A 15,514-nucleotide genomic window follows, 5' to 3' on the forward strand; every position below is an offset into this window, starting at 1 on the left:
ACTTCCTACCTGTATTCACCTATCGCCATCCCATCTACTTTTTCCCTGGCCCCACCCATCCTCCCCCTATTTTTTTCTCACCCCCTTCCCCCTCCCCAATCCTGATTAAGGGTCCTGCCTGAAACGTCGACTCCCCTTCTCCTTGGATGCTGCCTGACCTGCTGTGCTTTTTCCAGCGCCACACTTTATTGAAACTGAAAACTTTGTTAAGTACTTAAATCATAATGTAATCATGAGTCATTCATTTGAACTTTTACACAAAGATTCAAGTAGACAATAGTTGCTGTGTACAGTATATGAAGAACTGCATAAGACGTTCCATGATGCTCCTGGCCAATATTTTTCCCTCAACTAACATCACAAAAAGCAGATTAACTAATCACTTATCCCATTGCCACCATAGAACTCCCACCATCATTGTCTGCACAACAAAGTTACTTCAGTAATTTACTTGGTGAGATCTTTAAATCTGATAACACACTGAGATAAGTTATAGATTATTATTTAATTGTTGCATGATCTATTTGTGCATTCTGTTTGTTTTGTGATTCATATGCAAAGGAGTCCATTCAGCCACTGGCAATAGGAAGCTTTCTGTGCCATTCAGTTCAATTATGACTGAGCTGCATCCTAATTCCATTTACCTGCCTTTGCTCCAAATGCTTGGTACAAATAAAAATCTAGCTCCATATTGAATGGTCCAATCATTTCAGAATCTCCAGTCAAAAACTACTATTGTCTTCTTTCTTTATTTTTCTACTTTTTGTATGAAGTAATGCTTAACTTTTTAACTCAATTTCTCTTACGACTTTGTACCTACATTTTTTTTGTGTGTCTAGGTACCCTGGTGCCTTGTTTGGTGACAGTATGCACTTTTCACTGTACTCATATATGTCTTTACTTGAGTATGTGACAATACAATCCAAATCTAAAATCTAAATCTATTTCCTGATTTGCTCCTGAAGGGTGAGCTTTAATTTTAACCTTCCTTTTTAACTCTCTTTTTAATTTTAATTCTCTCTGTTGTTGACATCTTCTCCAGAAAAAAAAAAGATTTCTTACAAAAATATAAATCTTTTTAACATATTAAAGAATTTGACCTGATCACCCTTGAAGCTTTTATGTTCAAGGAAATCTAACAAACCAAGATCATGCCTTCCAGCCTCATCCTTCAACTCTCTGCCACTCACTAGTGTCATTCTGGTGACTTTGCATTCTGCTGTTTCCAAGGTGCAGTTCTTAAAACTGGGTGAATGCAGCAAATGGCATTTGATCAAGGATTTATATTAACTGCAGCATAACTTCTTCCAGTTTGTATTCTAGCCCCATTGAGATAAATGTCTCCAAAATAAACATTGCAATCTGATGAAGATGCAGGGCGACAGAGAGAAGGCAGGAGAATGCAAATAGTTTGAGATTGCTAAAGCAAAGAGTTTACACAAGTATGATGTGACAAATGGCCTACTCGTACTCTGTAAAACACTGTTCTATGGTCGATTATGTACACAAGACCTAACAATTTGAGTAAAGAAACAGAAATATTTACTTTAAGAAATCTGTATATTTTTCTAATGTCCATTATTTATGGCAATGACCTATAGTTTCTTATGAATCTTTTGTCTAGCAAACACCTTGTCATATTTTCAGCAGCACTCTTTGTTAATATTACCCCATTGTTATAAATCAGAACATTCTATTCTTAGAATCCCTACAGTATGGAAGCAGTCCATTCAGCCCATCAAATCCACACTGACCCTCCCTGTAATCCTGCATTTCCCATGGTTAATCCACCTAGCCTTTACATCCCTGGACACTATGGGAAATTTACAATGGCCAATCTACCTAACCTGCACACCTTTGGACTGTGGGAGGAAATCCGAGCACCCAGTGGAAGCCCATGCAGACTCAGGGAGAATACACAAATTCCACACAGACAGCTGCTCAAGGCTGGAATCAAACCCAGGTCCCTGGCGTTCTGAGGGAGAAGTGCTAACGACTGAGCCACCATACTGCCATGCTATCAGGTTACCATGAATAATATCCAGAACTTAGCTAGTAAATAAATTTGCTGTCCTAAATTAAATTTGTTGTGTGTCTGTTTAACACTGCTGTGCAAATTGCAATTTTTAAAATTGATCTGTTTAAATTTCAGATATCCAGTTAACAACAATGAATAATTTAACACAAAAATACCCTTGCCTGGTTTATAGGGAATCCATATTATTACACTGATGACATTTGCATTGTGGATTTAAGGGGAGAGAAGTATTTCCTGTAAATTGATATTCTTTAGTTTTACAATTTTTTTAAAATTGTGATTTTTAACTGTCCACATAAATCAGATATACTAAAGGAAAAATTGATACAATTGTTATTAATCTTAAGGAATGATTTTGAGTCATTCCGTTGATAAGACAACTTCCAATACTTCAGATTTTAAAATTATATCTGATTTGTTACCCACTTCCTAATCAGTGACCCTGTCTTCAGTCACTATCTGGTAATGCTGCTCTCAGGGTAGTGATGGCTTCCTGCACAATTATGGCTAGACTATTATTCCAGAAACTCAGCTCATGTTTTGGGGACCTGGGCTTGAATCCTGCAATGACAGATGGTGGAATTCGTGTTTTGAAAAAAGGTCTGAAATTAAGAATATACAATGAAACAATTGTCATTTCAAAGACTCACCTGGTTCACTAATTTCCTTCAGTGAAGGAAATCTGCCATCTTCATCCGGGCTAACCTACATATGACTCCAGATCCACAGCAATGTAGTTGACTCCCTACTATCCTCTGGGGAATTGAAGATGGATAATGAATGCTGGCGTGGCTAGTAATGCACTAGTCCCATGAATGATTTTTTTTAAAAAATGTAGACCTGTTCCTGTATGTGTATTTCAGAGGACAGCAATACTCATCTCTGAATGGTTTTTCACTCTCTTATGCCTGTATTTCTGGCTGATGCCAATTTTCTTTTTGCAGAGGCCTTTTCTGAGATATGTTAACTTAAGATGACCAGGTGATCAAGCCTGGCTCCAACTTGGTCTGCATAGCTCTGCTCCAACTGCAGCAATGAATCGGGAATCCAACTGGGGATTTCAGCTGTTCTTTGCTTGCAGTATATGTAGTGTTATAGTTAGTCATAAAAACTTGTACCTTTTCATTTCTGGTCCTCTTGGCTAAGGCAACTGCTGAATCCAAAGGCTGGAAAAATAATTGCAACATCATTAGAAACTGAAACGCATAAGTCATTCCAGGATGGGTACAACATTGGGATGTACCTCGTTACAAGCCCTTAAGATGATAAGAAATAGAAGCAGATCAGCCATTTGGATTATGTGTCAGCTCTGCCACTCAGTAAAATCATGGCTAATCTAATTGTGACCTTAACTCCACTCTCTTGCTTATCCCTGTTATCCTTATCCTCATGTAGGTGCAAACTCTTCCTAACTCAAACTTGAATATTTTCACTACTTCTCAGAAAGAAAACATCAAAGATTAGTGACTGAAGAAGTTTCTCCTCATCTCAGTCTTAAACCTTTACCTTGTAACTGTACCTCCTAGTTCTCAATTCCCTCATCAAGGAGATTAAAGCTCTTCAGAATCTTATACTTTACAGTAAGCATATCTCTTATTCTTTTGAACTCTCATGGACATAGGCTTAATTCTCTTAATATTTCCTAATAAGACTTATCTTTCATCCCAGGAATCAGCCTAGTAAATCTTCTTTAAACTCCTTGGAATTCCTCCGGATATTTGACACAACAAGTCCATACCAATTCTTCAAAGAACACCTCAACCTGACTCAAACCCCCCACTCTATCCCTGTAACCCTATATTTCCTATGGCTACTCCATATATCTAACCTATATATCTTTGGACTATGGGAGGAAACCAGAGTACCTAGAGGAAACCGGCATTAACACAGGGAGAACATGCAAACTCCACACAGACCGTCTCCCGAGGGCTGGAATTGATCTCAGATCCCTGGTACTAAGAGAGGCAGCAGTGCTGGCCACTGAGCCACCATGCTGCTCAGTGATTATGATGCAACCATATCCCTCCTTAAATAAGGAGACACAAAGTGAAAGCAATACTTGAGGGGAAGAAAATTGCCCAGGTATTTCCTACAAACTAAAGCCAGTCAAGACAATTACTATTCATTGGTCTGCTCTCTATCTCAGCAAAATGATGGAAGGGGTCATTGACTGTGCAGTAACTGTTTACTGGTGCTCAGTTTGGGTTTCATGAGCCCTACTTAGCTCCAACTTATGACAGCCTTGGTTCAAACATGGAAAGAAAGCTGAATTCTGGAGGTGTGGTGGACTGAAGTTCTTCAAATCAGGGTAGCATTTGACAAAACTAAAACAAAGAACTGTGCATGCTGGAGATCTGAAACAAAAACAGAAATTGCAAGCAAAACCCAACAGGTCTAGCAGTGTCTGTGGAAGAAAGCAGACTTAATGTTTTGAGGCCAGTGACTGTTCTGGACTGGAAATATTAGCTCTGTTTTCTCCCCACAGATCCTGTCAGAACTGATGAGTTTCTCCAGCAACTTCTGTTTAACTAAGTCTGGCATCAAGGACCCCTGGCAAAATTTAAGTCAATAGGAACAGTTTGGTATCTCAATTCTGATGGGAAGGCTGTGGCGAAAATCAAGCTCCACTGTTCCACAAAGTATCACAAATTTGAAATATCACCAACTGAATTGCTAGGATGGGTGATGTTTGACTGTGACCCCTATCTAAGAAAAAAGAAACTTAAGTCAGGTTTCATTAATAGACAGGATGCCAAAAAGTTCTTTATTTTAACAAACTTATCCTTTAACATGTGGTAAAATGGATTACTAATTCTTAATGTAAAATTATACTATGCCTTTTTAAAACACAAACCTGCACACATTAATTCACAAATGCTTTGTGGAGTTAGGAAATAAGTTACTCATTAAAGATGTCTCAGCTTCTGACTCCTCTTATAGCTACAGTTTATATGGCTAGTCTAATTTCTGGTTGCTGATAGCCCCTCCCTCTGTGTATTGATAATAGGGAACTTTAATAATTGGTAATCCCGTTGAATTTCCAGGAGTAAAGGCAAGATTCTGTCTTTGTGGTAATAAAAATATATGTAGCTCTTACACATAACACATGGAAGACTGTGGTTCCTCATGGCCATTTGTCTTGGTCCCAGGCATCACCGCAGGATTTCCTCAGGCCCATGTCTAGTTTTATCATCTTGAGCTGTTTAATTCCAATGACCTTACTTCCAAAGTTAGATCAGAAATGAGATGTCCACAATGTTCTGTATCTTTTTCAACTCCTCAGATATTAAAGCAGTCCATATCCACAGATATTCAGACCTGTATTGGTAGGTTGTGTCAAACATTTGTGCCATAGGAAAATCAAGCAATGACCATTACCACAAAGACAGAATCTTGCCTTTACTCCTGGAAATTCAACGGGATTACCAATTATTAAAGTCCCCTATTATCAATACACAGAGGGAGGGGCTATCAGCAACCAGAAATTAGACTAGCCATATAAACTGTAGCTATAAGAGGAGTCAGAAGCTGAGACATCTTTAATGAGTAACTTATTTCCTAACTCCACAAAGCATTTCCGTTACCTATGTGGCACAAATCAAGAGTGTGTTGGCATAGTCTGCAATTGTCTGGATGAGTACACCTGTCACAATGTTAAAGAAGCTCAATGCCCTCTGGGTCAAAACAACTCACTCAATTGTAATGTCATCCACAACCTTCAAGATTCACTTCCTTTGGCACTGACACATAGTAGCAGTATGTACCATTTATAAGATGCACAGGAGCAACTTGCCAAATCTCCTTTGGCAGTTCTTTCCATATCGATAAACTCTATCACAAATAGCAGCAGACGCAGTGGAAACTTACAGCTGCAAGTTTCCTTCCAAGTTACAAAACATCCTGATGTGGAATTGCAGCACCACCCCTTCACTCCAGATGAATAAAAATAATCTCCCCTCTCCCCCATAGAAGGTTCCACCTGGTAATCTGCTTTGACAGGTTAGATCACATGGGATCCTGGAGGAGCTAGCCAATTGAATACAAAATTGGCTTGAAAATAGGAGACAGAGGGTAATGGTAGAGGGTTGCTTTATGAACTAGGGGCCTGTGACCAGCAGTGCGCTAGTTCCACTGCTTTTTGTCATTTATCTATGATTTGGGTATGAGTATAGGAGGCTTGGTAAGTTTGCAGTTGACACCAAAATAGGTGGTGCAGTGGATTGTGAAGATTATCTCAGAGTACAAAGTGACTTTGAACAGATGAGCAAATGGGCCAAGGATTGACAGATGGAATTAAATTTCGATAAATGTGAGGTGTTGCATTTTGGTCAGGCAAATCAGGGCAAGACTTCTACAGTTAATGGTAGGACCCTGCAAAGTGTTGTCAAATAAAGAGACCTATGGGTGCAGGTGTATAGTTCCTTGAAAGTGAAATCGGAGGTTGACAGGGTGGTGAAGATAGCATTTCACACACTTGCCTTCATTGATCAAAACATTGAGTATAGGAGTTGGATTGTCATGTGATGGCTGTACAGGACATTAGTGAGGCCATTTTCAGAATACTGTGTACAACTCTGTTGGCAGGATGTTATTAAACTTCAGAGAGTTCAGAAAAGATTTACAAGAATGTTGCTGAGATTAGAGAATTTGAATTATAGGGAGAGGATGAATAGGCTGGGGCTCTTTTCCCTGGAGTGTCGGAGGCTTGAGAGATGACTTTATAAAGGGTTATAAAATCATGAGGGGCATGGATAGAATGAATAGTCAAGGTCTTTTCTTAGGATGGGAGAGGGCATAGACTTGAGGTGAGAGGAGAAAGTTTTGAAAAGGACCTGAGGGATAACTTTTTCACATAGAGGGGTGATGCAATGAGCTGTATGGAATGAGCTTCCAAAGGAAGTGGTGGAGGCTGGTACAATTACAACATTTAAAGGGCATCTGGATGTGTATATAAATAGGAAGGGTTTAGTGGGATATGGGCCAAATGCTAGCAAAGGGATTGGGTCAGACTGGGATGTCTGGTCGGCATAGACAAGTTGGACGGAAGGTCTGTTTCCATGCTAAACGACTCTATAACTCTGTCTTCACTGTAAAGCAAATAGAGGTTGTGTCATTGAGTATATTCACAGGTGAGTTAGGTAGACTTTTGATTGACAAGGAAGTTGTGGGTTATGAGGACAGACAGAAAAGTGAGTAGAGGAAACAATTAGGATCAGCCACAGATTTAGTGAACAGGAGAGGAAGGTTCTAATTCTTATGTTCTTGTGTTTTTCTGACTATGAATGAAATATCAGTGCTTTTAAAACTATCAAACTGTGGCAACAGTCACTTACCTACTCTGACTCTTTATTTGCATTTATGCGTGGCTTGCTCCCTCATCTAACTGCAAAAGACTATAGCCATTTATCTCTCACTCAATGTCTTGCGCTGTATCCATCTGTATACAAAAGTTTTATCCATTATTCTCTATATGTATTTCCCTATTTACATATCTCTACATGTATCTACTTTAACTGCTGGTATTAAACAAGCTTGTGTTTGAATCTGCATTCCTCTCAATCTCTTCGTATGCTATATCAATCTCAAATTATGTTTATTTTCAATTGCATTTCTCATGCTTTCTCAATTGCTCTCTAGCTAGTTTGATTTATCTACCACCTCCATCAATGGTTAACTATCTTGCTGCCTAATTGTACATCAACTCTCAACATATATACAGGTTTATTTCTGTCCTAGCTATCTACTTCATCTGTTTGAATACCTCACATTTCTGACTATATTCTTCTCATAGATTTCACATTCTACATTTGATTGTTTGCTGTTTGAATCCTGTTATGATATCAGTTTGGATTTGATGCCAGAAAAAAATGAACAGATGTGGACTGAAATCCTTTTAGTGTTGCAGCCACTTCAGGGCATAGTGGGCACATTATTCATCCTGTGTCTAAGGCATACTGCAGCAAACCTGTCCTTCCACTTAGCTCAAAGAATCACTTTCTCCTGCATTTACTTGTTATACCAAAATGATGCATTCTTTAATATCACTAAAGAATGGCAGGCTCTGCACTTGGCTGCGTCCTGTAAAAGTGCTATTGTTTGTTAAATAAAGCAGGAGAAAAGTAAACTAGCGCAATACATCTAGACAAATCATCTGTCTTCTGACACACTATAGCGTACACTGCTATTCCCAAAATGTATTTCTTCAACTAATCTCCTCATCAGTTTACAAGAAATGAGAGAACTTTGTTACTGGATTTGTAATTTAATGGCCCAGACTGATGTTCTGAAGTTTAAATATCGCATGGCAGATGTGGTAAGTTAAATTCAATAAAAAGCAATTGTATCAAACTGGTCCGCAAAAGTCAAATCGGAATAAAATTAGATGGACAAACTGATATTCTTGTCCAGTTGCCCATGTAAAGTCCATCTCAGTAACGTTGGCTCAGATTGCAAAGTTATCCAGCAGACTAGTTAAGACCGAACCTGATATGGTCTTTACTCTGTATCATACCAGACAATATTCCAGACCTCCATCTCTGGTTGTATCCTATCCTTCTAGAAGGACAAACCCATCAGATGGGGAAGCATAGTGATGTGTAGTCATGGGAGAAGCAATTACCCTGAATTAATATGCATGTCTATGCATTTCCACACTTTCCATACAGCCATTGAGTCCAGGTTCCATATATCTCACAGCATTGAGTTAAACGTGAACAACAAAAGTTCATATTAATTCCTGCACAATACTGATGGAATTTAAATGACACAGTGACCCAGTGGTTAGCACTGCTGTCACACAGTGCCAGGGTCCTGGGTTTGATTACACCCTCAAGCGATTATCTGTTGGGAGTTTGCATGTTCTCCCTGTGTCTGCGTGGGTTTCCTTTGGGTGCTCCGGTTTCCTCCCACACTCCAAACATGAGCAGGCTAGGTAGATTGCCCATGTTAAATTGTCCACAGTATTCAGGCTAGGGGTGGATTAGGAAATGGAGGATGAAGCTGCTAATGCTAGGAAATTGGGGAATGGAGGGTTGGGCAAGATGGTCCACATCTGCTGTTTGGAGGGGTGGTGTGGACTAATGGCCGAAAAGCTTGCTTCCACACTGTAGGGATTCAGTAGTAAATTCAATGAATAAAATCTGGAATTGAACTCTGCGACAGTGCCCAGTAAATTATCATTGATTATTGTTTAAGAAAAAAGCAGTTCACGAATTCCTTTATGGCAGGAAATCTGCCATTTGTATGTCATCTGGTCTACATATGACTCCAGACCCACAGCAATGTGACTGCCCTCCAGAATTTCCGAACAAGGCAATACATTCAAAGATAAATAAGGATGGACAGAAAATGCTGGCCAGTAATACTCACTTTTCATGAAAGAATAAGAAAAATCTACTGCCCTTCTTTAGGTAATGATCAGTACTCCGTCATGTCCATAACTTATGAAAAAGATAGGGTTAGGGAGATGTAGTGAAGACAGTAAACGTACGGAGAGTACTCAAGTAAGTGACTTCAATGGCCATCAGCAAATGTAGCATAGTATCATTATGACTGATTGAATCAGTCAAGACCTAAAAGACATCATCTTGAACTCAACTCCCAAAAATGGTGAGAGAACCAAAAGAAGGAAAAACGTGCTTATCTTGGCCTCACCAATTGATCCATCACAGATTCACTTGACTATGACACTATTAGTAGGAGTGGCCACTATACAATCTTTTTGAGGGATGATTTCTATCTATAAGATGCATTGCAGAAACCTTCTGATGAACCTTCAATGCATCTTCCAAACCTGTGACCTCTGTGTTTCAGAACAAAAAAAGAGCACAAATGCATGGGGAGCACTATTTCCTGCCATCCTGTTCTGGAAATATATTGCCATTTCTTCATTATCAATGGATCAAAATTCTGAACCTCTCTCCCAGAAAGCTGCAGTGATCAAGAAAGTGGCCCACCACTACCTTTTCAAAGACAGTTAATGATGGGAATACGTGCTGACTTTGCCAGTAATATCAACATCCCACAAACAAACGAAATAGAATGACATTTTGGCTCATCATTTGTCTTCTTAAAGACTCCCTGTGAAGCACTTCAGAACATTCTGTCTACTCCACACTTTAGGAAGGATGTAAAGGAATTGGAGAAGATAAAAGCATACATGAATAATGACAATAATGAGAGACTTCAGTTCCAATGATAGAGGAGCTGGGCTGTTCTCCTTAAGAAACAGAAGATTTGAGAAGTAGCTTAATACAGATATTTAAAATCATGAGGGGTGTGACAGTTTATAAAGGGAGAAAATCTCTCATTGGGAGGAGGTTCAAGAAGTGCAATACTAACTTAAGGTGAACGGCAAAAAATTCAAAGGAAACAATAGACAAATCTTGTTAACCAATGAGAGGTTAGGATCTCAAATAATCTGCCTGACAGCACGCTGGAAGTAAATTCAATCCTGGTTTTAAAGGGATGTTGCTTAAGTATCTGAAGACAAAGAGTTTGTAGTGCTGCAGAGAAAAGGTAGACAATTGGAATTGGCTGTGCTTTTTTTCCAAAAAGCTGGCAAATAAAGCAAATGATGTCTTTTCGGCTATAACCATTCAACATTTTAAAAAAATATTTACTGCACTAAAATAGCTATGTGAATAAATGAATATGCACAACCCAGTCATAATCCAATATCTTTTTCAAGTGGTCATTGCTTATGTATAAATTTAAGTAAAAAAAATAATGAAGCCTGACTTTATATAGGAATCTCTGAATGTTCCAAAGCACTCTACAGTGAAGTACCTTTTTTTTGTCATAGAGTAGGAAATCAATTTGCACACATCAAATCGTCATAAGCAAAAATATGACCATGACATAACAATCTTTTGTAGAAACGTGGCTAAGGTATAAATATTGACCAGGAGCCAGACTGAATGAAAATTATTCACATTATTCTCCCTATTGTTCTTGCGTATTTGATTGGTCAATCAACATCAAAAATCTGTGAGGTGGTTGTATATATGGATTTATGAAAGCTACCAGAGCACTTAGAGAATGTATTTGTAGAACAGATGGGGGAGAATCAGTGAATATGGAGTGTTTGGATTTTCAAATCCCACACAAGAGATTCATGTGCAAAATTAAATCATATTGGGTAATTCTTTGTCATGGATTGTGAATTCATTGGTAAATAGGAAATAGGAATTTTGTTTTGAGTGGAAGTCAGTGATTAGTGGCGTACTGCAGAGATCAGTAATTGGGCACCTGCTATTTACAATATATGTCAGTGGTTCATATGAATGAATCAAATGTAATATCAAATTTGACAATAGATTGTGGTGATGAGAAAGATGTAAGGTGACTTCAAAGCAATTTAGATAAGCATGTGATAAGTACAGGTCAAATGCAGTATAATCTAAATGAGTGCGATGTTGCCCACCTCTTTAGGAAAATCAGAAAGGCAGAATACATTTTAACTGCTGATAGATTGGGGTATTTTGATATACAAATGAACCAAGGTGTCCTTATATACCAGTCCCTAAAAGCAAGCATGCAGTTTCAGCCAGCAACTAGGAAGGCAACTGATATGTTGGCCTAGTTTGCAGACAATTTGAGTACAAGAGCAAGAATGTCTTGCTGTAACTGAACAGGCCTTACTGAGAGCAATCCTGCACAATTGTGTGCAATTTTGGTCTATCTAAGACAGAATAGACTTGCAATAGGGGGAGTGCAGGGAGAGTTCATCAGATTGATTCCTTGTTGACATATGAGGATAATGAGTCTTTAGGAGAAGTCAGGCTTGTATTCACTAATGTCCAGAAGAATAAGAGGGATCTGATAGAAAGATTAAAAATTCTGATAGGACTTGACAAAATGGAGGCAGGATAACATTCCCCTTTTCTGGGCAGAGGATATAATCTAGAATAAAGGGTTTCAGGTCATTTAGGATTGGTATGAGGACACATTTCTTCACTCAAAGTCTGGTAACCATGTAACAATCTCTATGACATAAGGCTATGCAATAGAAAACACTGAATATATTTTAAAAAGATAGATTAATTTCTAGACACTAAAGGTGTCAAGGAGTACAGGGAGAGACCTGGAGTAAGGAATTGAGACTGAGGATTAACTGTGATTATATTGAATGGTATAGCAGACTCAATGGACTGAATGTCCCACACTTGCTTCTGTTTTCTATGTTTCTAAATGTGTTTCATTATTAAAGTTATTTACTTCAGAAGTACTTTACTCATTGTGATGCATTTATTCTTTAAATTCCAATTAATTGCAGGCATTCGTGGTTCAGTTTTTTGTTCTTTACTTGTTATGAGTAATGTCTTAACTGATCATATTTTTTAACTTAGCATCCATCTTGGAAAGAAATCACCAGCAATTTGAACCTGTTGTACCATTGCCTCTCTTCTTGGGTTTAGCATCCTTGGGTTTCAAGTGCAGATCTTAATCTTGTAACAAGTCGTTTCCTATCCCCTAGACCAGTTTTTCAAAAAAAATTAGATAAATAGTACTCCAAATCCATTTCTAAGAACATGCCAATAATTTATTTAAAATTTTGTACATCAATGATTCATTTTTATGGGCATAGGTCCTTCTGATTTGTATGTGCAGTCACCTCAAGCACAACACATTTACTCATTAAATCATTTCAGAAGTTATCCATTCATTCCAGTTAATGGAAAGAAAGACCTTAGAACACCCCAAAATATTCTGCAACCTATTAAGTCTATTTTGGAAGGGTAGTCACTGTTTCAATGTAAGGAAACCTGACTGCACTTTATACACAGTGAGGTCTTGAACATAGCAATGTCAACATGATTAGATAATCTGCTGTTAGATGTTGAATGAGGGATAAATACTAATGACATTTGCTTTTGTTTGAAATAGTATCAAGTGATCTTCCCTATATAAAAATTGCTTTCATAAAACATGCCTCCAGCAGTACAACCCATCCTTTGACAATGAGGGTTCACTAAAGTCAGACTAGATTTTATGTTCACAGCCCGCAAACTTGTAACTGAAGCAAAAGAGATACCAATTAAGCCCTGGTTGACAGAGTGTTAAATTTCATTTTAATTCAAAGTTCCATTTTCAAGTACTGATTTAATTACCTTCAGATGGTTGGCAGGCCAAAATCAAACAGAAATCCAGAGCTTTCAACACTATTTACTGCACTGTATATGAATCAGCAGCCCAGGCTGATCTCTCATCCACTTGTAATGTTTATTGACAATCCATTGTGTGTTTATTGGATTTGTATTTGTTTCCTGGAGTGAAAAAAGATATTCCAAACGATAAAAGGGCAGAGATGCCAAAGGAAAACAAGATACTGAGAAAGAGAGAGCTATACAGAGGGAGAACAATAGTCAAGGAAAGACAGATAGAGAGAAAAAAGGAAACAAGCACCATGACAGAGAGCGAAAGACAAAAGGCCAGACAAAGAGAAAAAGACAGTTAACTGAGATAGAGAGAGAGAGAGAGAGAGAGAGAGGAGAGAGAGAGCAATGGACAAGGAAATACAAATATGGAGCAAGAGACAGGAATATACAAATATTGAGCAAGGGAGGCACCAAGAAAACATAAAGTAAGCAAGAGGCAGAGTAAGAGAGTAACGCAGAGATGTACCAAGAGAAAGCAAATATTGAGTGATAGAATACAAGAAACAGACTGAGAAAAAGACTGAGATTTTGAGAGAGAGAGAGAGACTGTGTATGAAGTAAGGAGATACAGATAGACAGCAAGAGACAAAGACAGATAGAGAGCCAGGAGAGAGATATTGAATCATTATGTTCATCACATGGTGATGTATAATATGTGGAAATCAACTGCAGGCAGGAACACTAAATGAATACATTGTGGAAATGCATGCAAGATATTGAGAGTTACATTGTAAAGGCTGAGGTTCAAACCATTCTTATCCTTTCAAAAAATTGAGTAAATTATTACCTTGGTGACGTGTTTTATTGTGTTGTTTCCAATCATTTCAGTAACTGTGAGAGCTAGGGAGAGAGGTCGAGAGGAAGCAAGTGTGAGAGCATACAGAATGGGAGCAAAGTAGAGAGACGCTTGAGGCACAGAACAAGAGACACTGAGCTACCAAGAAAGCAATAGATGGACGTATGCGAGAAAATGAGAAAGACTGAGAATAAGATACAGATATTCTGGCAGTGAGCCAGAGAGAAACAAATGCCAAGAGTAAGATATAAAAAGTCAGAGATAGATAAATGCTGAAGGCAAGAGTCAAATAGAGAGAAAACGAAAGAGATATCCATAAAGTAAAAGGTAGAGACACTGAGAAGCAGAGGAGCAAGAGACGGAGAAAATAAGCAACAGCAGCAGAAATAATAACTGAACAGCTAGGAGTTATAAACATAGGCAGGACCAATAAATTGAAATAACCTGAAATAGATTGCAAAATAAAATGAGGGAGAAAGACAAAATAAAGATGAAGAGATGGAATGTGGAGAACAACCCAAGACGGACGGAAGGATAAATAAACAGTTTGAGGCATGGAGAGAGGGGCGCTAACAGAGGGGAAATTGAAAGGGATGGAGTCAGAGCGATCGATAGACTATACGGCAAGAAGAGGAAACGGATTGGCACACAGACAGGTGAATATAGACGGAACAGCGACTAAAGATTGAGATGGAAAGAATAACATTATGAATAAGTGGGGAAGTAGCCGGAATACAGAGCAAACCATTTAAATCATCGATACATTTGATCAGGCGTGGGCAGCTGCTGCGTTCCCATTGGCCACAGAGGTGGAACGAATCTAAAGAAGAGGTGAGGTTTTAAACCAAGGAGCACATCTCAGGGAAGGGAGAGAGAGAGAGAGAGCTGCTATAATAGCAGCACCGAGAGACAGTGCACAGTACACACACCGGCACAACGTGCAACATGGACTCGACAATCTTTCAGATTATCATCGACGAGTTTGATCCCAACTGCAGCCTGATAGACTTCTTCCAGGACCATTTCTATGAACCTGACCCTATCCCGATTGTGGACTTCACTGGTAGGACAGTATAAAACATTGTAGACCTGTGCATTTTTAGTATATGTTTAATTGTTTGTTTTTCTTCCTTCCCGCTGCCGTTTCTTATTTTCATAACTTTTTTCCCAAGGTATTTACTGTAATTCAACAACCGATCAGATAGGAACTTGCTGGCCGAGGACACGAGCAGGACAGCTTGTAGCGAGACCTTGCCCCGAGTATTTCAATGGGGTTAAATACAACACCACAAGTAAGAACAGTTGTCTTTTGTTTTATTTATGAAGAAATGTCACTTTTATACTCTTAAAAAGCATAAATTGATTTCGATTGTGCTGCTATCGTGTTCCATGTTGTTGGGTCTACAATTAGGCACAATTATGATTTTTTTTTTCTCTAAAACGTCTTTTAAAATCTCTGTTTAATGAAACATTTTGTTTCCTCTCTGTTCGAACCTAATTGTAGCTAATGGCGTCTTTCAC

The 15,514-nt window shown here is 38.5% G+C and overlaps 1 protein-coding gene across 2 annotated transcripts in view; it reads left to right on the forward strand.

The window, feature by feature from the left end:
• Window positions 1-15,514, forward strand: part of LOC140476973 (corticotropin-releasing factor receptor 2-like) — a 211,056-nt gene that overhangs the window by 35,239 nt on the left and 160,303 nt on the right. The window contains exons 1-2 of one of the 2 annotated variants that reach the window (XM_072570020.1): window positions 14,391-15,056; window positions 15,166-15,285. In XM_072570020.1, coding sequence (XP_072426121.1) covers window positions 14,939-15,056; window positions 15,166-15,285 — 238 coding nt within the window. In that variant the 5' untranslated portion in view covers window positions 14,391-14,938. Of the gene's footprint in view, window positions 1-14,390; window positions 15,057-15,165; window positions 15,286-15,514 lie in introns of those variants that run through there. The other variant, XM_072570019.1, reaches the window with a different exon arrangement.

This window comes from Chiloscyllium punctatum, chromosome 5 (genome assembly GCF_047496795.1).
Source record: "Chiloscyllium punctatum isolate Juve2018m chromosome 5, sChiPun1.3, whole genome shotgun sequence".
Lineage (NCBI taxonomy): Eukaryota > Metazoa > Chordata > Chondrichthyes > Orectolobiformes > Hemiscylliidae > Chiloscyllium > Chiloscyllium punctatum.